Source organism: Lepisma saccharinum, chromosome 30, assembly GCF_977018435.1.
Source record: "Lepisma saccharinum chromosome 30, izLepSacc3.1, whole genome shotgun sequence".
NCBI lineage: Eukaryota > Metazoa > Arthropoda > Insecta > Zygentoma > Lepismatidae > Lepisma > Lepisma saccharinum.
In genome coordinates, this window is record NC_139258.1 from 30,085,561 (window position 1) to 30,112,165 (window position 26,605).

The window sequence follows — 26,605 nt, forward strand, 5'->3', positions numbered from 1 at the left end:
TGCCATGTGCATTTGGTATTATCCTTTTCAAAAGTTTGCAACGCTGCATAGGAAATTGGGTAATTCGTCGCCCATTACACAATCCTGTTCCTCTCACTGTTCATTGGTGGAGTCGTCTCGCGTCACTACTTGAACAGAAACTTATTCTCATTTGCCAGGTCTACAGTTAGCCGGTACGGAGTTTAATTTGCGAAGATGGAATACACTCTCAAACATCCATGCCCAGGCCCAAATTCGAACTTTGCCACGGGGGGCCGGCTATAGACAATGCAAAAAAATGTGTATGAAGGGGGGTTTACAGATCTCACTGTTTTTAAGCATTATCTATATTTTTCTTATGTAGAGATAAATAAAAGTGTCGCACCATGGCCGTGTGGTCTAAGGTGTCAGGCTTTGGGTTGGTTGGTTGATTTGGTGTTTGAAGTCCACTTTATGCACAGCAAGGCTAATTAGGACTGGACCTACAGTTTAAAGTGGAATCCGAACCACTATGTGGGTCCAGCAGGTATCAAACCCGGGACTCCTTGATTACAAGATGACGGTGCTACCACTTCGTCAAGCTTTGGGCTCCAGCTACGGGATGTGCACAGGTTCAAGTCTCCTGGAGGAAGTGTAACAACATTTCTTGGAGATTTCGGCCTGTGTATGGGACCGGTGGCCATGCAGCATTGTGAGGAAATTGAGGAGCTATGAATGAGTAACATGACCCATTCATAGAAAACCTACAATGACCGGTGTTTTGTTGTGCTGACCACATGTTGTCCTGCAACTAGCTAGATGATCTCCCACCTCTGGTGGGCATGAGGCCAGCAGTCGGTAGGTAGGTACTGACCCTATTATACCACAGGTTATTATTATTATTTATTAAAGATAAATGTAAAGAAGGTCTATGTATGAATAAACAAGAGATTTGTGTGCACAATGAGATTAGTAATGGTCACAAACACAGAGCTAAGGTGGAGAATCCTTACTTTTTATAAGAGTACAAATAAATAATAGCTGTGGACATCTACTGGAGGTACACACACAGAAAATTAATGTGCTATCAGTGACCAATTAATAATATTTTTTTAAAAAATGAACATGAAACTCTGTACTAACTGTACTAAAAATCACACAATGAACTTTCTTTCCAAAATTCACACTATAACAAAATGTTCTGAACCCACAGCACAATATCATATAGTGTTTAAGAAGTAACACTAAAAAATAATGCAAATTAGTACTCAAATGCTTACCTCATTTACTCCTTTTTTCTCCCTTCCGGTAATCTGAGGAATAATAATAGAATGTTTTAACCTTAAATGTCTTCGAAGATCTTGATTTTGACCATATTTGCCTCCACATATTCCACAGATAAATCTTTTCAACCCTTGGTGGACACGAAGTATATGTCGGATAAGGTTTCCTCTATCATTAAATGCTACTGAGCAGAACGAGCATGGATGAGAAACTGAATTTGGTCCTTTGTGAACATTGTTCTTGTGTTTCTTCAGTGCCTTAAAATAAGAAGATTTGTTTTAAAAAGTGATTCCCTAATCAAATTAACAGAACTAAATCATCATCTTAATGAATTTATAATTATTATAATGTTAATATTATGGGACAAAATTGTGACAAATATAATAAGAAAACTACACGACAGAAAATCAGAACCCAAATTTCTGGTTTACTCCTCTAGCTGAGAGACATATGTGCACATTTGAAAAGTTGCATGATATTGCTACACATTTACAACTTCTACACAAAGTATCTCGCTCAAATTATTTAATTTTTCCTAATATTTTCTTTATCCAAAGTACCATAAAATTCAGAACGTTCCTTCATTTTGTGATGAGCTTATTTCAACCTCATTTCACATTAGTGTCGCTATATTGAATGGCATACTGTTGCCATATTCAGAATCTGCAGGATATAAGCTTTACAAGGATATATAACGTGACAGGGTTCCGTAAACATGAAAAATCAATGCAAGTGTCACAAAATCATGGAATGACCCTATACAGTTTCATATTGGCTGCCGTGCATAATACACACCACAGTTTCAGGGGGCAAAAAAGTGCGCACATATACATAATAATAAGGTAAACCATTAGATTATGTATGCAAAATGCTTTAAAAGCCCACAAGTCTGGCTGCTAGAACATGTTCTAAGATGCACCAATTTCTCCATCTTCTGAGTGTCGATATACTCATATACTAACCAGTTGTCAACTTCTCCCGTTTCCCATGGCCATATTTAAAGGAGAGGGAGGGGGGTTAGGGTTCAACCGTCACCCCAAAACTTCTGGCATGTTGGATTAATACAACTTCAGAAACAAAAATTGTTAACTCATTTTCCACATCACATTCCAAGCTTTATAAAAATATGCGTTTGGAATTTCCGAAACTTGTGCAAAACAGGTTTCATTCTTGAAATCGCAGCCAACCTGTGACCCCTCTCAACTTTCGCTGCTGGTCATCCTCTTTCCTTCATTGCTACTGGTTCAAACTGAAAATTCCACTTTTGATCTCAAAATCTTCTATGTTGGATAAGGTGTTATAATCTCCCCTCTTGACGAGAGTTCAAACCTGGGACCTCTGACTTCATATTAGAACAGTATGCTCACTCCCTCTCCCCCAGCAGTTGGCATATATACATCTAGATACATTTAACTTATATTAGGCCCTATAAAACATATGCTTGTATAGTGCATACTAACTGCATATACTGTTAAGTATTGGGTTGGCAACTAAGTTCCCGCCGTTTTTTTTAATTGGAAAAATCTCTATGACATTAAATACGTTTGGCACGAAGGTGTACATCATGCGAAAGAGAATATATTGTTCTACCTAAATTTATGTTTCTTTGTTACTAAGACACATTTTTTTGTTATTTACAGATCATTAAAATGGAATGTCAAGTTGAGTAGAATGAGCATTTTCGACACTTCCTCCTTTTTGCCTTTAATCAAGGTTCTAAGGCCGCAGAAGCTGCTCTCAACATTTGTGCTGTGTATGGAGTGGGTGCTATAGCTGAAAGAACCACCCGTGATTGGTATGCGAAGTTCAAAAAAGGAAATTTTGACCTCAAAGATGCATCTCGTTCTGGCCGTCCAGTTGAGTTCGATGAAGAGCGATTGAACCACCTGTTGCATGAAAATCCGCGTCAAACAACAAGGGAACTGGCAGAGACAATGGGTTGCTCCCACACTACTGTAGAGAAGCATCTTCACTCGATGGGAAAGGTTCAGAAGTGTGGAGCATGGGTGCCTCACACTTTAAGGGTCACCAACAAAAATCATGCAACAGGTGGTTCAATCGTTCTTCATGAAACTCAACTGGACGGCCAGAACGAGATGCGTCTTTGAGGTCAAAATTTCCTTTTTTGAACTTCGCATAACAATCACGGGCGGTTCTTTCAGCTATAGCACCCACTCCATACACAGCACAAATGTTGCGAGCAGCTTCTGCGGCCTTAGAACCTTCATTAAAGGCAAAAAGGAGGTGTCGAAAATGCTCATTCTTCTCAACTTGACATTCCATTTTAATGATCTGTAAATAACAAAAAAAATGTGTCTTAGTAACAAAGAAACATAAATTTAGGTAGAACAATATATTCTCTTTCGCATGATGTACACCTTCGTGCCAAACGTATTTAATGTCATAGAGATTTTTCCAATTAAAAAAAACGGCGGGAACTTAGTTGCCAACCCAATATATGTGAATCCCTGTCTATGGCCATGGCATTTCCCACTTCAATGTAATTCTTTTTTTTAGCTCTGTTTCATAACATTGATTCCAGCCTTGTCAATTCCTACTTTTTTTTCCTTTTCTCTCTCCACGATCTATCCATTTTCTATATGCATCTGGATTATTAGTGTAAAACATGTATAAATTAAATATATGCTACATTTTTATTTATATTGTAAGCAATTTTTATCCCTTAAATTAGGCACACACAGGCAATTTTTGTCTGAATATTTAAGCAACCTTACTATTTTATGCTTAACATGGAGCATAGAGCATCAAGCTCAAGTACTTCTACACTGAATTACAAAATTAAAATTATGGCTTTGATGTAACCTGACTACAAGTGATAAATTATTATTATAAATATATTGACAGGACTAAAATTGCAAAAAGATCACGTTCTGAAAATGCTTGCACACACAATTTCATTGTTAAGAAAAACAGATGTGTGTATCTTGTCCTGCAATGCTAATAGTAACAATTAGTAAACTGTGGCTGAAATGAAATACATTTTCAATTCATATTTTGCCTGATATTCAAGCATGGGATAGTTATGTGGTGGAGGCCATTACAGAACCTTTTTGGCAGTTGCAGGAAAATGTTAAATCTACATAAATGTTCTAAAATATTGATTAATTTGAACCTGAAAACTACAGTGTAGAATGTGAGAAAATGTTTTGAAAATTGGGAATATAAAATTTAAGTTATGCTCTATTTGCATTACATTCTTGTATCTCCGTTCACAAGAGTGAAAAATGTAAAATACGAGGCATATTTTTAAAGTAAGTTCCATTTTGCAATTAGGCCGCTGTAGCATTGCATTCGCCGTTTCGCACATGCACCTGCATCTGTGGGCTTGCCACAAATGGCAATACGCAACCGTTCGCCTGAGTAGACAGTTGTTCAGGTGTGGTTACAATGCCTCAGACGATTGAAAGTCCCACGGAGTGTGAACTACATGCTGTCATTCGTTTTCTAAGTGCAAGAGACGTGAAAGCGGCTGAAATCCATTGGCAGATTGCAGAAGTGTATGGAGACTACGCTATGAGCGATAACATGGTAAGAAGATGGGTGAGGGCACTTAAAGATGGCCGTACAAACGTACATAATGAGGGACGAAGTGGGCAACCGTCCATCATTAACGATGACCTGGTGGAGCAAGCTGATGAAAAAGTGCACGAAAACAGACACTTTACGATTTTATATTTATCTACGGAGTTTTCGGAAGTGTCACACAGTGTTCTGTATGAAATTGTGACAGTACGCTTAAATTACCGGAAGTGCAGCCGTGCAGCAGTAGGTATCACATCAGGCGGCCGATTTCTATGAAGATGGCATTCAGAAGCTGGTCGTATGATATGATAAGTGCCTTAATGTAGGTGGCAATTATGTTGAAAAGTAGATGTAGGCCCAGGCTTTCATGTAAAAGTAAAATTAATGCATGTGTCCTTGTGTTTATGTAATATCAAAACAGAACTTACCTTAAAAATATGCCATGTATAATACCGAGGGTTTTGGAGTCATAGGCTTCATTTGATTATTACTGTATTATTAATATTAAAGGTACTTATGTGACTCACCTGCAATCTTTTGAAACCCTTATGACACACTTCACATTTGTAAGGCCTTTCTCCAGTATGGATTCGCAAATGGACTTGCAGACCAGAAGATGTATCACAGCGTGTAGGGCAGTATTTACAATGATACCTGAAAGATATGAAATATGTTCTCAGGCTTTATGAAACTAATAAGGTTTCAACATTAACAACACTTTTTGTAACAATCACACATGATGAATCACAATTAATAACTATACTTATTCTTATTACGAAAAAAAATATTTTGATCAATTTTTGAACATAATATATGAAAGTGTCCTGAAAATAGTTTTTTATATAAAATGCAAAAATTGTCCAAATATTAGGCTAATAATCAGATGAATCATATGACTCATGAGTAACTTATTGTTATTATTCTGTGGGACATGAAAATGCAAGCTTCAAGGTCAACCATCTTCCCACTTTCTGGTGTAAGAAAAATTTTAGGGGGAGTATAATGATTAACACTGACGTGATCATAAACTAATATTTTGTGGAAAATCTTAAGGTATATATTACAGTCATTATCTGTGGTGATGGGGTGTGTGAATACATCACTACGTAACACACTACCTTATTGTTTGTTCGCTTACAACTGAAGTTAACTAATTGAATTAGGTTATGTTGCTTTCCTGACACTTTTGGCTAATCACGATGATGGGATGAATGGTGATATGGGCTGGCTGGATATTATATTGTTGAATGTCCATCTGCACTCACTTTGAAGAACTGCTGATTGAAGATTGATGTATGTGGATTATGAGTACACTACAAGATTTGTGCAAACATTTTATAAATGTTCAATAATTCACACCACTTGACAGCCATATACGTCACTTCGGAAAGTGATGCAATAACCCAAGAACACTATCATGTTCCAATATAACAGATTAACTAGTGCTACGTAAATTTTACGTACATAAAGGAATCCAGTTTTAACACAACCTCTACATCATGAAAACAAAATGACGATTCTTTGTGAACATTATTTTGTTTATTTAACTTATATTGGAATTTTATTCTTCACTTTAAAATGTATAAACATGGCTTTATTTAACATAGAATATTTTAAGAGAATGTCTTGATTGACAAACCCATATGTACATTAAGAATGAAGGCGAAAAGTTCGAACAATGAAAAACAAACAATAATAAAAATCCATAATGCTGTAAATAAAGAACGAATGTAATTTTAAAGTCTTACAAGGAAATAGTGCATGCTTCTAAACTTTTGTTTTCAAAATCTAACTATCCAAATCAAATTTACGAATGCCAAAATTACGTGAACGATTTTTCTTGTTTTACTAGAGCTACGTAAAACTGACATACAGTGCACAACATAACAAACCAAATCAAGACGATGAGTGCTTGCACCCTCCTTACCACAATGCTGCCTTGCGTCTGACAGAATGCCCGAGGCAGTGCTAGGTTGAGGGTTGAGTGAGTTCGAGGTGGTAAGTAGGGGAGGGATTTGAGCACAAAGAATACATAATTTTTACGTACGGTAGTGTTCGAGGGTTAACCTGTAAGGAACACAATAATGTGATCAACTCATCTCTGATGAGAAGTTGATAAGACAAAACAGTATTCAGCTAGAGAGTTAGTTAGCTGGAGATAAAACGAGATGTTGAAGGGAGAATCACAAACACACATGGACAATACAACACAATTCCTACAGGGGATTATCCCGGCTGCAAGTCCAGGTGCCACAGCCTCGTTAGTTGTAAGAATGTAGTCCAGGGTGTACTGAGTGAAAGAGAGGCTGGCATTTGGGTGCCTTGGGAAAGGATCACCTCCTGCACTCTCTGAGGTTAACTTGACAGCAAATATTCAAATCTGGAAGTTGAAATGTTAATATCGTTTGGCTTGTAATCTTTTCTATTAGGCTCTACAAACCCAGTTTCTTGAAATATCCAGCAAAAATAACATTCCATATACAAGGTCCGCCCATAAAGAAACTGAACTGTCAAAAAAAAAAAGAACCAAACCAAATAAAAAGGTACCATATTCTGGCAACACTGCAACGAGCTACGTATATCTAAACTTCCTGTCAGTGCATGTTTCAACCTGTTACAGGCAGTCTGTATCGGGGCAAGCGTGCATCAGATGCAGGTCATGTGCAGGCGGCGTACAAAATACGTGCACAAAGATGGAACAACATTACAGCATAAAGTGTTGTTACAAATTAGGTAAATCGTTTACCGAAACGTTACAGATGATACAGGCAGTGTATGGTGATGCAGCATTATCAAGAACCCAGGTGTATGACTGGTACAATCGTTTCAAAGGTGGATGTGAAAGTGTCGAGGATGAACCAAGATCAGGATGCCCTTCCACGTCAAGGAATGGCGACAATGTGGGGAAAGTCTGTGCACTCGTGAGAGGTGATATGAATTTGTCCCTGAAAACCAAACAATCAATCAGTGGTATTACAAGGAAGTGCTTGGTCGACTCAGAAACAGGATGAAGCGGGTTAGGAAGGACCTCTGTGATTCTGGCCAATGGTTTCTGTTACACGATAATGCTCGGCCTCATACTACGTTGTCTGTACAACAATACCTTGCTAAACATTCAGTGACAGTGATAAATCACCCTCCATATTCTCCGGACTTATCACCTGCTGATTTTTTCCTTCTTTCCAAGCTTAAGATGGCTATAAAAGGGTGAAGATTTTACTGTCAATGACTATCAACAGTGTTTCCAAGACCTGTACAAATGCTGGTCGAAGTGTATTGCCTTTTTTTGGTGATTATTTTGAAGGTAATAAAGTCATTTGAATGTAAGTACTTGCTTTCTTTCCTAAAAAAAAAAGTTCAGTTATTTATGGGCGAACCTTGTATGTTACATACTAGGGATAGGACAGATTTCATTGCAACACTGCAAGCAATTTTACCAATTCAGTATTTCAATAAATAGTCTGTTACTTAGTGCAAAATTCCACCATGTTACTATTTTATGTGAATATAAAGGCTGGTTTTAAAGTAAATGACTAAAAACATGGTTTCTTATTTTAATAAGACCTTCTGCAGTCACATGGTTGAATACATTAATTAATGAGATAAATAAAAAAATACAGAATCTTCACAAACTTTTATACTGGTATATTATCGGTATTAGCGCATTGGTCTATCACTATAATATACAAACCAACCTACATACACACAAAAATCTAATCATCCAAATAACATAATCTGAAAGACATACCTTTTCCTTATTTCAGCCGGTTCATGAGATTTCAAATGTAGCCTCAACTTGCTTCTCTTTGTGAAGGATTTATTGCATATGCTACAAGTGTGAGATAAGTCATGTTCTTCCAGATGGCGAATCAAGAACTTTGGTCGAAGGAACACTTGGCTGCAGGTTGGACATTTCCAGCAGCCTACTTTGTCTTTGCTGTGCAGCATTAGATGTCTGGAAAACACAAAAGCAAGACTCTTCAATGGTATAAACTATCCAATTCCGGTGGCATGTGTCGGCAAAAAGACTAACGTCCATGAGACAGATACCATGTGTTCTTGCATTCCAAGGCCATGTCTCTCACCCATTGTCTAATGTAACAATATTCCAAACTTCTTGTGAGGAGTGTAATATATATATATCCTATCCACCCACTAGAATAATAAAAATAACATTCAGGTTTAAATTTACTTTGATGTATCCTATTATGTGTAGTGACCTGAAGAATGCATGCAAAATGTTCATAACAAACATGAATACACATATTTTTTTCGTGTATTAATTTTTACACTATGCCAGCTTGTAGAATGCAAATTTCTCTTTATGTTCTACGTTGTGCATACATAGCATTAAAATTATAATTTTTTAGAATGAACATAGAATCTTGAAAATAAATTATGCATTATTTAAGTGTTAGAACACAGTTAACAATTATAATTTGATAATAAGTAATCATTTCACATTGACAATAGCCTGAAAACACTGCAACAATAAAATGCACATTGTGAAATTGGGCATATTATAAAGTTGCTTAGCAAACAGTATTATGTCACATCCTTCTGCAGTGATAAAAGCTGGAAAGTAAATGAAGATTTACAACGAAAAAAGGGTATTGCGCACATCAACAGCTGTTTCTAAGGTAAGTTTACATCTTATGGATAAGGAAACTGCTTGTTGAAACCTGCTGAATGGTTCAGATCTTACACAACCTACTTAAAACATTTTTAGAATAAAACAGATGTTAATAACAATATAATGATACAATTTACGGATCAATTAATCAGTACTCTATTGGTATCGGCCAATATAGGCATATATCGATGAATCTGTAAAATTACCGATTATTTTACCGACCATTTTTAATTTTATATCGGATCGGTAGAATATCGGTATTGGCCAAAATTTCATATTGGCCCATCCCTACTAAATAGTAAATAAAGAAAGATAACGGAAATTGTTACTTCTTAAAAAAATCTTAATCACTATTAACAAGTTCCTTTCATATAAACTTTATTAAAAAAAACTGCATAAAAATATATAATACATAAAAAAAATAGGACACATTACAAAATTCTCCTCGAACCATATTTCATACAGTAAGAAAGAGGCCAGTTTTTTTCCATTTTCAGCACAAAATTAAACACATATATGACATTTCTACATCAACAAGAATGAAAACTAATGTGGAAATAATCTTTACCTGTCTCGAGCAGTTTTCAACTGGAACTTTCGTGCACAAATTCCACAGCTGTATGGCCGAGATATGACTTCGATCTGTGAAAAGTGATTATTGTTAAGTGGCACCATATGGACAGAAAATTACTAATAAGTTATAGCAGCCAATTAATATGCAAAATTAAAACATTATATTTTATATTACTCTTAAATAGTGAATGAATTACGCAGATAAAAATTCAGTTAGAAATTTTATAAGATTTTTCAATCTTTATGTTACATGTAAACAGTTACATACTTGTTCATATTTGTTCTCCGATTTATGAATTGTAACACTGAGTTAGTTAGTTGCTTAGAAATGTGCACTTAAACTGAGAAAAATGTCTGTCAGATCACTTGGACTGTATTAAGAAATACAGGGTGTGACATTTAACATTCAACTTTTCCCATTGTCAAAATACCATAACTGATTTATTGTACAAAGAAATTACATGAAATTAACAATATTAGGCACATTACAGTATTGGATTTACAGTTCAGACCTTATGTTTTGAATATTACGTCCTAGAGATGTCCTCCATTAGTGTCAATGCATTGTTGCAATCTTTTTTGTACACTGGTCATTACCCGCTGCATAGTGTCTGGCGTAACATCAGCAATTTCCTCAAGAATCACATTTTTGAGGCTGTTGAGATCAGGGAGGGTACGAAGGTAGACCTTAGCCTTCAGATACCCCCACAAAAAAGAAGTCTGGAATAGTGAGGTCGGGGGATAAGGAGGGCCACTGAATGTCACCGAACCTGGAGAGAAAAGTCTCCTGGGAAAAGTAGTATGTACGAGGGTCACTATTTATATTTTGAGACTTGGCAACACTGATTGAAGTTAGACGCGATTTGACGTTTGCACGGAATCGTCTGGCATTATTGACCATAACGTACTTCAAATGTTTTGTCAATAGCTTCATTTGTGTTGTGTTGTTTATGTTGCCTTGGAGATTGCGCGACAACAATAAAATGGAATTAACTCGTGAACATTTTCGTGCGATGATTTTTTACGATTTTCGACGTGGATTATCAAGACAAGAGTGCATCGATCAACTTACTTCCACATTTGGCGATGAAGCATCCTTTACCACTGTGAAACGCTGGTATAACGAATTTAATCGTGGCCGCCATTCGCTCACCGACGAGATTCGCGAAGGTCGTCCAAAATCAGTTGTTGTTCAAGAAAACATTGATGCTGTGCAAAACCTAATACTGCAAGATCGTCATGTGACATACTGTGAGATTGAGGCAACCATAGGCATTAGTTCCACCAGCATATATAAAATATTACATGATCATTTAGCTGTGAGAAAGGTATGTTCTCGTTGGATCCCACACAATTTGACAAAAACTCAAAAAGACGCTCGTGTCAATTGGTGCAAACAAATGCTCAATAAATACAATCGTGGTGCTTCAAAAGACGTATGTAAGATTGTAACAGGTGACGAATCATGGATATATGCATATGAGCCGGAACGTAAACAGCAGTCGACTGTATGGGTGTTTCAAGATGAACCCAATCCAACAAAAGTTGTTCGCGCTCGAAGCACATCGAAACAAATGGTCGCCTGTTTTTTCGGGAAAACTGGTCATGTGGCAACTGTGCCTTTAGAGGAACGTAGAACGGTCAACTCTGAATGGTACACAACAATTTGTTTGCCAGAGGTCTTCGGTCAAATACGGAAAACAAACAAACGCCGTCGGATCATTTTTCATCAAGACAATGCCAACTGTCACACATCTCGTCTAACAACCGACTTTATGAACAGTCAAAAAACCGATTTGATGGGTCATCCGCCGTACAGTCCTGATTTGGCACCCAATGACTTCTTCTTGTTCCCGAATGTCAAGAATAAATTGCGTGGACAACGATTTTCGTTGGCGGAAGACGTTGTTGATGCGTTCAAAAACCATATTATGGAGGTGTCTCAAGAAGATTGGAAAAACTGCCTTGACATATGGTTCGAACGAATGCAAAAGTGTATTGACCATAAAGGAGAATACTTCGAAAAACAATAAAGCAGTTTTCAATGCCAAATTCCTGTTTTTTCATTGTTAGGCTCAAAATATAAATAGTGACCCTCGTAGCATCTTCATTGAAAGACATGCTGTATGTGATGTGGCACCATCTTGTTGAAACCACAGGGTCTCCACGTTCTAGTTACAATGTGTCACCTCACGCAGAAAGCAGGTTTTTAGCATGGTGTTGTAACATTGGCTGCTGACGGTCACCGCAGCACCATTATCGTCATCGAAAAAGTAGGGGCCAATAATTCCTTTCACTGGAATAGCACACCAGACTACAACCTTAGAACTGTGTAGTGCCCGCTCGATGATTTTGCGTGGATTTGAATCAGCCCAATATCAAAAGTTCTGCTTATTTACAGAGCCATTGAGGCTGAAGACCATGCAAGACCCAATCACCACCCTCAGCACCTCTTCCATCCAACCATGCACACATGTTACTCATGATGCGAGACACTTCCCAGTATTACCAACTGCAAATGAGAAACGTTAAATGCCACCCTCATACCCTCCCTGATCTCAACAGCCTAACAAATGTGATTTGTAATATTCAACAAATAAGATCTGAACTGTAAATCCAAGACTATAACGTGGCCAACATTGCTCATTTCATGTAATTTCATTGCACAATACATCAGTTACGGTGCCAGCCCCTGTGGCGGAGTGGTTAGCACATCGCACTACGATGCCAGGGGTCCCGAGTTCGAATCCTGGCCTGGGCATGGATATTTGTGAGTGTCCATTCATCAATTTCATCATATCATCACTCATCCTCATCTTCGCAAATTAGTCAAAACTGGCACAAGAAGCGAAGTAAAATAAAGCAAATCAATCAGTTACGGTATTTTGAAAATGGAAAACGTTAAATGCCACACCCTGTTCATTCACTGTGGAAATTGAGCCAAACATATATAACAGATGTTCTTACCTTGTGCACAGTTTCCATGTGACTATTTCTCTTTCCTCTAGTTGGGAAAACCTTTTTACAAATTTCACACACAACTGAATTATTCTGTTCAGAAGCTAGATGGCACTGCAGGTGGCAGAAACACTCTGCCGAAGTAGTGAAGGATTCTTTACATATTTCACACACATTATTACTTTTTGTATTGTTCGAATCTGTTTTGTCTTTGATGTGTGCTTTAACGGATGAATGCATCTGTTTCTTTTTCATGTGCGTCGCTATGTGTCTCCATGTTTGACTCACCGAATGACATCTTTTCCTGCACAATGGACAAGTTCTGTTCCGCAGGTGAGATTTTCTTCTGTGCGCAATGAGATTCTCTATGCTTGAAAACTCTAAACTACAAAGTTTGCACTGGATAGCATCCTTATTTGATGGTTCTGTGCTGCTGCTTTCCTCTTCATTTAACTGGAGGAATTCGGACACAGAATACACCATGTCTCCTACACAATTAGCGACTGCTTTTTGTACCTTATTAGAACTGCCCAACGAGTTGTGTGTGCTGACTACACCATGTGACTGAAGCTTTGTGTATATCTGTGTAAGATCTTGGAGTTCACTTTCATGCTTGTCCAGTTCTTCTATATGGTTAATAAAGGCCTTCTCGTCGCCAGCACTATGGGTTTTTATGTGTTTAAGTAAGTCCAAATCATCAAGAAATAGAATACCGCACGCATTACACGACAGGTTCAGGTGCCGCTGTTCATGGATGTTGTGAACAGTTTTATTTTTAAATCGTGTCCCACACTTCTGACACTCAAATGGCTTCATATAAACCAAATGTTCTTCTTCGTGATGTTCTTGCAAGAAAAATTCTGACTCAAAGCGTTTGAAACACACAATGCAAATAAAGTTCTTATCGTGTTTCCTTTCATGGGCTTTTTGTTCAATGGGAGTAGAGAATTCCATGAAGCATATTTTGCACATTAGCTGAGGATATGAAATTCTATGCAATGTTGAGAGATGTTCCATCAATCGTTGCTCAAAAGCATACTTTTTACCACACACAAAACACTACAAAAGAAAGATTCAATAATTAATTTTGGGTAGGATATTATATGGATAACACACTAACATACTCATGACTAGGGCCAAGATAGTTATGCATTTTGCATACGCAAATGCATATTTTCATTTTTCAACATTTTTTGAAAAATGCATATATGAATAATACATATAAACTTTTTGAATTTTTAGAGCCAAGAACAACTACTAAAATTGTATTTTATGTCTGCGCCTTAGTAGTATTGTCTTCTTAATAAAGGAACTTCCTATTTCCTTCTGTCACTGTTTCTTCTTTTACAAAAACAGAGATAAGACTTTCTTTCATTGTCCTCACAGGAACACTCAACATGTAATGGACAATCTATAGATTAACTTGAACTTGAAGTGTCAGACACTTAAATATTAACTAATTTTTTCAGAGTACAAAAATTTTCATTCCGAAAATAAGAGTTTGAAGTTTGAAAATTTGAGATATCATGTTATAATCAAGTACAATCATGCTCTGTAAGTAATTTATTTCTCTTTCATTTATAAATAAGAGTGTGTGGACGAATTCAGAACTGCAATTTTAACATTTATTACATGCTAAATCGTATGAGGTGAAAAAAGAACAAATATTGGTTTACATGTAGGGCCTTTGCTGTATCTGAAATATAACAATCATTGCATATTTTGCACCTTTTCAGTGCATATCTGCATGCATATTTTACATATTTTAGAGCATAACTATCCAGGCCCTACTCATGATTCATACTTCAGAAATACTTCAAATTTGAGCACTATGGATAAAACTATACCAAATTAGGAATAATTAGAATGCACATGTACTGTAACACAAAGTTTTTCTGCAATTCAGAGACAAAATCTACTTAACTGACATTGTGTGCAGGGGGTATTAGATTCAAATCCTTGATAAGCATGAACTCTTCTTCTATTGTTCTCATCTATATTATAATTTCATCATTCATCCTCATTATTGAAAATAACCTAAGAAGGTAAAGAAACTTCATAAAATAAAAATTTAAAATAAACACATCTACATAGATGCTTAACTTTACTTTCTTCCTTTCATAAACATTACCCTCACGTACACCCATAATAGAGACATTCACCACAAATTTAATTAATTAATATTCTCATGAATAATGCATGTAATAGGAAGGTTTCTATTCTTATATTTAAACCTAAGGTCTGACTCTTTCTATTCTTATATTTAAGACTAAGGTCTGACTCTTTCTATTCTTATATTTAAGACTAAGGTCTGACTCTATATAGCTACTAACAAAACCGCACCCTACTTTGACACAAGCTCCTACAGAGTGTCCACAAACAAAAGAACCTTCGGCCAGCCTTCTCGCATCTTCCCCTCCAACCATTGAGCTTGGCCCATAATGAAGCCTGCTCCACTCTGTGCCGCCTCTAACTGCCGGGTATGATGCACACGACATGCGGTTCTGCGCAGGATCTTTTGCTTGTGGTTTCACTCAATATTTTCTGATCCCCTTCCCAATTTTGGCTGTCTAGACGTTTTTCTCAATATTATCATAATGTTAGAGTGAAGCATACAAAGTTTATCAAGCTAATAGTAAAAAGTCAAAGTAAAAATATAGCGGAACTCAGATTTTAAGTTCCCAAATTTAACATTTTCTCGCATTATAAATTCAATCTTGATGGTCCCAACATAGTAAAATGTTATGAAATTTTCCTCGATTTTATATTTTTCCATATTTTAGTTTTATTCAGCTTGGTCCCCTGAAACATGTAACATCGAGGTTGCACTGTTATTATAATAAGAACAAAATCATTTTGATTTATGTACAATGTCACTGACTGGCGACAGTATCTACATAATAAACCAATAACTTTTCATGTATACAAATAATGAACAACATGAACTGATTCAACCATAAGTCAAAACTTGTTGCAAAAAAGGTTAACATACATACCTGCTGCAGTTTTACATGCAAGTCATACGTTATCCTAACATGATGCGCCAAGTGGGTGGCCGACAGAAATTCCCCTCCACATATCTCACATTTGCAGTCATCTCTTCCATCAATATTCTCCAAAATAGCTTTGTAGACACTAGACAACGTGCATTCCTTTACAGACTGCTTTCTATTGGACCAGACATTCGTGAGCAATGGAACCACGCGATTAGCACCAGTCACTTTCCTCGCTCCGGTTCTCGGCCTTATTATTTCAATATGTGTTATCTGGTCATTATTATCTTTGGAGTTCTCTTGGATTTGTTGGTCTGTATCAATTTGAAAAGTTTGTTCGTGAACACAAGCATCATTTATCATCAGAATTTCAGTAGGAGCAATATTCTGTTCGCCAGTCTGTATATTTTCCACATTTTCCAGTGGAAAGGAATACAACTTATTCAACTGCTGAGGGAGAGTTCCATCGGTGTCGCAATTTCCATCACCCATGTCAACCAGCCACTCCTGAAATGGCTGGTCTGGAGTTGTGTAAATTCGCAATATGAAACCTGAATTTTCTTTATCAACTTCTGCATTAACACACACATAAGGTTCACCACTGGTAGTCTCACTTTCTGCAACAATGATGGAATTTTCCTCCGTTGGACTACTCTCATCTTCCTCACTAGGTTTGTCATTGTTGTTCCTTGAGGAGTCATGCTGTAGTTGATGTAAATCATCACTTTTAAGGATGACTGAATTTGTGATAGCATTCCAATGCATTTTGATGTTTTATTTTCCTCACAGTACAATCTGGTCTTATAGCATCTTCAGATACATATATAAGTAAATGTTGAAGACAGGGCATTATTTGCTCTGAGAAATGTATGATGTAGTCCCTTTAGCACACATGACATGGTGGCCTTCTGGAATGACAAGAATGCAAATTTTAGCATTAAAGTCTTACGAAATATTCAAAATAATAAAAATGCAAAAAGAACAAATTTACGAGTTGTTGAATATTTTTTTTTTTGGGCTATCGACTAGGTCAAAATCAGGTGCCAGATTTTTTAAGCAATTGTGGATACTATAAAAAGCTGAGCCAGCCCCTGTGGCGGAATGGTTAGTACATCCCGCTACGACACTAGGGGTCCCGGTTTCGAATCCTGGACTGGGCTTGGATATTTCTGAGTGTTTGTTCATCAATTTCATCATATTCATTAGCATCTTCGCAAATTAGCCAAAAGTGGCACAAAAAGCGAAGTAAAATAAAGCAAATCAATCAATCTATAAGAAGCTGAGCATCACAGTATTCAAAACATCTCTAAATCATGTGAGAAAGCGGGAAGTGGGAGGTTGGGGAAGAAGAGAAAGAAATTGTTACTGATTCTATGGATTGTTGACAACGTTGATAAAAAAAATCAGTTGCTAGCTTACGCTGTACTGCAATTTGAACATAGAATCTTCAAAGTTTCGTACATTGAAACTTAAAAAATGGCAATATTACAGCAAGAGATCACAATCGCCAAGCTGAAATTTTTAGTCGCGACCGGGATTTTTCGAGCCCTGGTTTACAGTATAAGCTTTCAAGAGCTCTCATCTTCAAGGTATAAGCAATAAATATGGCCGATAGCCTGAGAGAATTTATTGATCATTCATCGCCAGAAACGCTTCGAGACTTAGTTCTAATGAGTTGTTATTTATACATTTGCTTTCCTGCCGCTTTTGGCTAATTGTAATGATGGGGATGAGTGATGATAGAATGAAATTCGTGGAAGAACAGTCACATTCACACTCCTCTTGGGACTTGAACCTGGGAAATTTGGTGACAAGTCTGAAAGTTGACTACTTAACATGGTCACAGCTGGAAGTGTTCCATTTGTATTGGCTGATACCAGTGGTCAGAAAGTTTGTTACCAATCCTGGCTGATAATTTACTGGTCTGTTGTTGAGTCTGCGCATGTTGTATGTAACATTTTCATAAAGTCTAATTACTCTGTAAATGCATTATTTAATTTTGCCAACATTGTGTGGAAAAAGTTAATTTCATACCTAAATGAAATAATTGTATATTCTAACATTGATATCAGTGGGAATTAGTGCGATTATTGTCACTGTATGGGTATTGGTTCAATGTGGTATTGGCTCAGTCCTATTGATTCATCAAGCATCATGATGAACTTCTTGTTATTTACCTTAGAATAAAAATTACTTAACCAATTACAAAATTACATACTGTCCATTTTTGAAAGGACCTGCCAAATAAAAGCCCTTTCAAAAATAACTGAATGTTTTGGAAATTTTAACACAAACTTTCCAGACTGTTAATGCATTTTATTTCTTATATAGGACAGGAAGAAATCCCAACTGGCCTTTAATGTGTGCCTGTTCTTAAAAATGTTTCAGTCCAGCGTATCAAGTGCAGCAAGTCACTAAATATTGCAAGTGATTATAAAATATGTAGAAATTTTCATGTGCTAGATGACATGCAATTTTTCAGTCAATAAAAGATTTAATGAAAATGGTAAGGTAGAGGTCAATACAATTGCCCCTCAAACCATGATCAGTTTCAGAAGCACATTTACTCGTTTCATTCATGAGTTTTCATGAAACTGATATTAATTGCTGATATGGGCAGATGTACAGTAAAACCTCATTAATCTGTACCCCGCTAAGCTGGACTTCGCTTAATCCAGACAAGCAAAGGGTAAAAAAAAAAGCAGAATGCAAGGTTTTAAATGTGGCTTAGATGTCAACAAGAGAACTTCCCAAACAAAAGCCAGTCAACCACTGATGAAATTCTGTTCCCTGCAGACTTTGTACTGTACTGTATAGCATAAGCGTGCGCAGACCCTATGATTAGAGGGGGCAAAGTCTTTGAAAGTTCAGTTGGGAAGGAAGAACCTCATTTTATTTCACTGTCTTAGTTATATTGCATTCATGGGTATCTGTGCGTGTGGTGTGTGTGTGTGTGTGTGTGTGTGTGTGTGTGTGTATGTATATATATATATATATATATATATATATATATATATATATATATATATATATATATATATATATATATATAAAGATATATATAAAGATATTATTTAAATACATTACATAATAAATTCACAGACCCATACCCATAACACACCAACAGCAAAAATTATATAAATTGTCTCTGGAATGTACGCACTCCTTTCCCTCCAAACCAAACTGTTCTAGCAGCAACTGTCTGAAGTACTTAGTTGTTCTTACTTCTGTATCTGGTAATTTACAATGCAATACTGAAAAGAAATTGCGACCGAAGCGAGCAAAATAATTTTTGGATCCAAATTTTTCAAGTTGATAACAGTATTGATTTAATAGAGCACAAAAAATTCATGGGACTGACACCATGGCATTCTCTTTTACAATTTTTCTCAATTAGAGTTCGGCACCCAGGGACAACTCCCACCACTCCCTATAGCTACGGCTCTGAACTTGACAAGACTGCAATAATAGCAGATATTGCGAGCGAAGCGAGCAAGAATTTTACGAAATGTGTTTTTATTTGAATAAAACTTGAAGTCAAAGGGACAATTGCCCCTTTGTGACCCCTACAGGTGCTCCTGGCCATCTGGAACAAATCATTCAAGAAAGACGTGAAAACTAATTCCATCTTGAGTATCGTTTTGTCCTGCTACTCATAGATTCTGCTAGTCTTGCTTTCTTTTACTTTCTATGTCTGGCCCCCTAGAATTGATTTCAGTTCAAGGTTTGGATCAGGCAATACCCCTCTGCCCCCTTGTGGTTGCACCACTGCACCCCCTTCCCCCGTAGTTGCTTTGAACTTCATCGGCTTGAAAATACTTCATCTTTTTAAGAGTGTAATATCGTTTAATAACAGAGATTAGATTCCTCTACACTAAATTTCTAGGTGAAAGTATAATAATATAGGGGCATGGAACGTCTGGAAGAGGGCAAGGATGGCCACACCTTTCCCTTCGAAAACATATATTTCACACGTATAGTTTGATTTCAGTCATGGTAATTTACATTAATTATTATGTAATGGGGATGCAGGAATGCGAAAATTTCAAATTCAAACGATGTTTTTTGAGGGGGCAACACTATTATCAGGGTAAAATGCCCCCTGGAAAAATACCTTGCTTGTCCCTTCGTGGAAAAAAACTGGGAACGTCCGTGATTACAGGGGGCATTTGCCCCTCCTTGCATCCCCCCCCCCCCCGAGTCCTTTGTTGCCATTGTTATAGACGTGAATGTTCTGCTGGTGGAGACATCTGTGCTTGCTCTCCCAAATGATTGCTCACAGCACGGTCTGTTGCCATTGTTATAGATGTGAATGTTCTGCTGGTGGAGACATCTGTGCTTGCTCTCCCAAATGATTGCTCACAGCATGGTCTGTTGCCATGCAAGCTTGCTTGCGCTGAAATCAGTGGCAACAACGCCCTGCAGGAAAGATAGAAAGTTTTGGCACGACCCATGCTAGGTTAAACCTTCTGGCCTATAACGCCAGGATGTGGCATGTATGTCACATGCGGCATTTTCGATTTTTGGAGCATACTGTGATACATTTTGAGTGCTACATGTGCCTTGAGGCATCTCATTAGTAATTAGTAAAGCTGAATTTCATTCTGGCTATATCTGAGGAAAAGGGAGGATTTTAAATGTTCTGCCGAAAAGAAGCACATCACTAATATTAGAATATTTCTTTTCTCCGAAAGTATAAGCAACAAGAGTGCATTTCTTGCCATGAGAATGGAACACATATTAAGCAATACGTAGGTACTGTTTTGAACCTTCAGATCCAGGCAGCCTATGTGGGATCCACAAATTTCAAATTTCATAAAAAATAAGTTGTTTTTTTTACTTTCATCTCTTCTTCAACTTGATAAATGAAAATCGGTTTCTTTTTACAATAGGCTTATAACCTAGTCTGTACTGCGAAAACAGGCTAAAACTTGTAACTCTAGCATTCATAGTTTCCGAGATATAAAATTTTATTGAAAACCTTGCGGAATTTTAAATTTCCCGCCAAAACAAGGAAGGCTTTTTTTACACACACTTGAAAATATTTTGTCTATCCGAAAGTATCAGCAGTAGCAAGTATGCAATTATTGCGAGAATGGAACATATATCAGGCAATATGCATGTATCATCCCGGCGTCGCCCACATGGTGGTCCAGCAAAATTCAAATTTCGTAAAATAATTATTTTTTCGTTTCTTCTTCTTCTACTTGAAGAAGGAAAATTATTATTTAAACCATAGGCTTATAAGCTGTACTGAATAAAATGGGCTAAACTTTGTACCTGCAGCCACTGGCGTACGCAGGGGGAGGGGCTGATAAGGCTACAGCCCCTTCCAAAATTTTGAGAAAATTGAAGAAATCGAAAAAAAAAAACAGACTGATACATGCAAACCTCCCTTAAAATGACCCCCGATTGCCATTTTAGAGAGTGGACAGTTCTAAATATACAAAATATTTTATTGTGCATGTCACCCCTTTAGAAAGCAGCTATGTACTTTTACAATTTCAACTGTCCCCGAAAAAAAATCCTGCGTACGCCAGTGACTGTCGCATTCGTAGTTCCCGAGATATACATTTTTATTTAAAACGTTGCCAAAACTGAGGGGCAGGGATAGTTTACTTTTTCTTGGTATGCAAGGCAATAAGTGGCCATAGTGTGGGGGCAACTGCTCCCACGCCTCTCCCTAATCGTCGCCACTGGTTAGGATCCTCGATTTTTCGGTGTTATTTTCTTGCAAAACTTGCTGTTTTTTCCTTTCCTGTTATTTTTCGCAAAATTATGTTGTTTTTTTTGTATAATTTTCTGCCAAATATATTTAAAATTATGCTTTCATTGTGCTTTTAAACCAATATTTTATATTGTATGTCACATGGCCTACGTCTGTTCGTGAGAGTTTAATACGTTGGAAACGATTTTTAAGGACATGCAACAAACAAATGTTATGACTACCGTGTGACAGTAGGTGCGCATCGATAAGCGCCAAAATTGCGCCACTTCGCTCGGTAACACAAAACATTTCTCACGCGACAAATAACGATGTGACGGTAGCGCACTCGATGTCCGCCCAGTGATGTGCCGTACACTATAAGTTTACGTCTACATGCGTTGTCTACACGCAATCTACGCGTAGATTACATTGGGTTGTAGTTTACATAGACTACGTAGACAATCTAATGGGCATTACAATTAATTTTCAAGGATTCCATGAAAGGAAAGTGACATTTTCAACTATATTGGTTCCTAACGAACTGACAAGAATTTCTATTTATTTACATTTTATTTGGGATTACCGCTAAGCAGTTTTTCCCATATCTACTCTGACAAGAATCGTATTTCCAACAAAATTTATTTTCTCTTCTACCATCAACTATGGAAGAATATAAATAATATGCAAAAAAACAAAAGATGGCAGTCGTGAGGCAAAATTTGTCTTTTCCCCATAAAACACTAGAATATTTCCTATTTCTTTAGGTTTTTTTCCTAGGTCATAATTGTTCGAATTTGGAAGGGAGCGAATGAAAAGTTCTCCTCACACATCAGCAACTGATACGCAGTATAATTTTGTTTAACTTCCACGGCGCCCTTTGCTAAGTTATCACCTTTCGCCATGTTGTTTACATTGATTACGTCATCTACGTGTATAATGTAGACAATCGTTGTTTACGTGTAGACGCACATCACTGTCTCCGCCTCACTTTGCTCGGTGACGTAAAATGTTTATCGCACGTTAACTACCCATACTAGAGCCCAAGACTCTTGACTAGAGCCCCCTTGACTGCGGATGCGCACTCGATCTTCCCGACCACTTCCGCCGGTGATGCAAAACATTCCCATAGAAGGTGAAAAATCGTGGGAAACGTCCATTTAGAAATGTAGATGTTGGCATTATTTCATGTACAACACGCATTATGGTTTTCTTTTGGATAAAACTTTGGAAAACGTGCGCGTTATACATGAGAACATAAAACACATTTGATTTTTTAGACCTAAAATTCAAGAACGATGGATTTTCGCAACAAAGGGCACAATTCACATTTTATGCCAAAGCTGTGTTTTCGAATGCACAAAAATGCAGTAGTACATTTATATTGTTTCGTGAAACATAATAATTTCACTTCATGGTTTCATTCTAATTAAACGAATAGTGTTAACTATTTTTTATTTAAATATTTGAACACGGTTTTCATGCCGTACTTTGCTTAGAATATGATTTGAGTAATTATTTCTTGTCGGAATAAGAAACGATTTGCTTGTTACATTATCTAAAAGGACTACGAAACATTTTTCCTTCTGGATTTGGGCAAGTAACAGTTCTCTTACGTGGAATGGAGTTTGAATAGCACACAGCATCGTACTCCAGTGTAAAACGAAATGAACGAAATTCTCTTCGGACACAACTATGGTGGCAGCAACATCGGAAAAGTTCGACAGTGGGCAGCCCCATTAAAAAGTTAACCCATTAGTGGAAATCGCGAACTTGTTCATCGTGGCTACAAACATTCAGGTACAACCAACGGCGAAAGAAACGGTAGGCGAATTGTCCACCACCATTTTAATTCGGTCTGTATTACACATTGTGATGACAATGAATTGAAATAATGACGTCAATAAACAGAGAACAATGCCTGGTTCGAACCAAGATAGTTTCATTCCTTAAAACAACACAGGATGTAGAATAAAAAAGTAATTTAACAAAGCGGTGGACAATTTGCCTACCATTATCTTTGCCGTTGACTGTACATTGCAAAGCATTGTTTCAGTACTTCCCTCTTAACAGTTTTCCAAACCATTGCTTCTTAGTCGGAGTTTCCTTACCCGATATAAAATCTTGGTTATACCCTTGTGGCATAAGCCACTTCCAGCCCCAAACTACGGTTTTTCCATGGTGATGGCGCCGGAAAAAAAATAATCAGGTGGCAGAGGTTACGGGGTTATTTTCTTGAGTCAGTACCAATTAATATAATCAATATACTTGGGTTTAAAGAACATTCATTTGTGTAGTTTTACTGTTCGATGGAGTGGATGGTTGGGGGTTTCCTCCCTGCTCCAAAAGACACTTACTACGATAACTTGTATTTTGGGTAAACTTCAGATTCAGAGCATATAGATTGCGTCTCTTGCACAAACCACACTTTACTCTATGTTAAAGATTTTTATTGGGCTTGTAAATTTTCCAATAAATAATGGCTTTTATTGTCGAATTAAATCTGTATGGTAAAGTACTTTTTAATATTTTGCAAGTGTAGCAGTTATTTAGCAAAATTGTTCTGGGCGCTATTTTTATGAGATAGAAAACTTTTCAATTCTGCCCCCTCCCCCCCATATTAAGGCCCTAGTTATAGTTACGTACATGCTTATGCGTATTTGTTCCCGGGAAACAAAATATATCAACTGATAGATGGTATGAAATTAAGCGGGTTCTACGCTGACATATGAAGTAAGGTGTGATCGGAAAGCCTTGAGGGTGCAGTGAAAAACCTGCTCGTTCGGTACAGGACAGAATTGGCAATGATTTGTTTGGTTGTTTTGTTGTTTTAAGTCCACTTTATGCACAGTAAGGCTAATCGGGACTGGACCTACAGTTTAAAGTGGGATCCGCACCACTTGTGCCCGCACCAGGTATCGAACCCGGGACCCCTTGATTACAAGGCGAAAACGCTAGCACTGCGCCATCGGGGAGGCCCAGAATTGGCAATGAATACAATTGGCAATCACAAGTGCAAGATACGTGTCTGGCTTAATCGAACAGTAAACATAGAGAAGCAGCAGCAGAATTGTGAAACTTCACAACAATATAATTACCCAACAACAGTCACTCGAAAATATAATAAGGAGCTTCTCATCTAGTGACGGGCTACTTGCGAACTCACTCGAGTCTGTGCTTCTACTAACAAACAAATGCATTATTTGGAAGATCAAGTGTTGAGGTAGAAACTTTATCTCGTAACGGATTTCACAGCACACTGCCCTACTTGGATATCAATGTGGCATAGCCATTCTGAAGGACACATTGTCACGATAGTTGTCAAAGATATCTGGAACGAGGATTTCATGTTGAGGTATTCGGAATAGATAAATATGTGGGTTTTAACTGCATATTAGCCTAATGACCGCTGGTTTTCCATCAATATCTGGTCTCCCCGATGGCGCAGTGGTAGCGTTGTCGCCTTGTAATTAAGGGGTCCCGGGTTCGATACCCGCTGGAATCACATAGTGGTTCGGATCCAACTTTAAACTCTATAGGTCCAGTCCCCAGTTCAGTTACTGTGCATAAAGTAACTTGAAACACCAAATTAATCAATCAATCAAATCCATCAATATCTCTCTCATCACGAAAAAACTCCTAAAAGATCTAATCGGGACTGGACGTACAGTTGCAAGTGTGATTCGAACCAATGTTCTTTCGCCGAGCACAGAACCCGGGACATCTAGATTAAGGTAAAGTTTCCCGAGCATATAGCACCATGCCATGGAGGCACACATTCTCGATTTCGGCCATTGTGGGTGATGTGATCAGCACCACACTCCGACCGCCTTTACCCTCCAGGGTTGACCCCAGGTACTCATTGATTTGAGGCTGGGTGAGCCCCGGAGTCGCTTTATGCGGGGACAAGGCCGGAAAAATTCCAAACGTAGATCACCCACATCGGGAATCGAATCCGGGTCTCCCGCGTGGCAGTTAGACCGCCGTGGCTCCACATATCTAGGTTACCCCACAGTAATTCAATACGAGAACGAAGAGAGGCGTTCAAAAGGTTAACGTTGATCGATTAATTTTGTTTATTTTACTTTGCTTTTCTGCCACTTTTGGCAAATCGCAAAGATGAGGATGATACAATGAAATTGATGAAGGGACATTTACAATGAACATCCATGTCCAAGCTGGGATTCGAACCCGGTACCTGTGGCGTCGTAGCGCACTGTGCAAACCAATCCGTCACGGAGGTCGGCAAAAGGTTAACGTATTATCAAATATGTAATCTGCTTATTTACGGCAGTTTTGTACCTACCTAGGTTAATCACGTTTTTTTTTTTATCAGTAGGTCGCTCTTCTTCCAATTTTTGTTAATCGAGAACGATGGGCTTGTAAAATTCGAGAAGAGGCCACACATTTCGAGCGAATATCTACCTGATTACATACAGATAAGTCATATATTTTGTTTATAGTAATCGCAAAGTAAATTTATTGGTGACAACTGTATGTACTGTGTGGTTGCATACATTCAGGATAAATGTTAGTTTTTATCGTAGCATCGAATCGCACAAAAACATTATCGAGAAAAGTTGTTTGCTTTAACGACCTGTATACGCTGTATGGGATTTTCGTGATGGATTCTTTATCACGTCCGGGAAATAAGGAATAAACGACGTTTGGGGTGGGAAATGTTCGCCAATTTCCGACACTGTGCAAGTCTGCAATTTCCAAGACTGCATGTATGGTGCAGAAAACGAGCACTTGTAATACACGACCATTCGAAATTTTCCCAACGTTGACACCCCGAAAATAGGGACTTACTTTTTCGATCCCAGTACCGACATTTCAGGTTCTCGCACACCTCCTGAAACTCTGTTCTATTCTTTGTGTATTCGACTTATGTTTATGAAGAAAGATACAGCATTTGTCGACACAAACGTCTCGTAAAAAGACACCATCACTACCGGT

General features: G+C 37.6%; 1 protein-coding gene across 5 annotated transcripts in view; it reads right to left on the bottom strand.

Moving 5' to 3' along the window:
* LOC145981769 (uncharacterized) overlaps positions 1-26,605 on the bottom strand; it is an 86,491-nt gene that overhangs the window by 50,985 nt on the left and 8,901 nt on the right. For 3 of the 5 annotated variants that reach the window (XR_014440986.1, XR_014440985.1, XM_083115184.1), the window contains exons 2-7: positions 15,946-16,850; positions 12,959-14,008; positions 9,987-10,060; positions 8,534-8,740; positions 5,313-5,439; positions 1,239-1,499 (exon numbers count right to left, since the gene is read on the bottom strand). Coding sequence is in view for 3 of the 5 variants with exons in the window: in XM_083115184.1 (XP_082971310.1) it covers positions 1,239-1,499; positions 5,313-5,439; positions 8,534-8,740; positions 9,987-10,060; positions 12,959-14,008; positions 15,946-16,707 (2,481 nt within the window). In the remaining 2 variants the exon portion in view is untranslated. Of the gene's footprint in view, positions 1-1,238; positions 1,500-5,312; positions 5,440-8,533; positions 8,741-9,986; positions 10,061-12,958; positions 14,009-15,945; positions 16,851-23,262; positions 23,294-24,744; positions 24,801-26,605 lie in introns of those variants that run through there. The other 2 variants (XM_083115185.1, XM_083115186.1) reach the window with 2 other exon arrangements.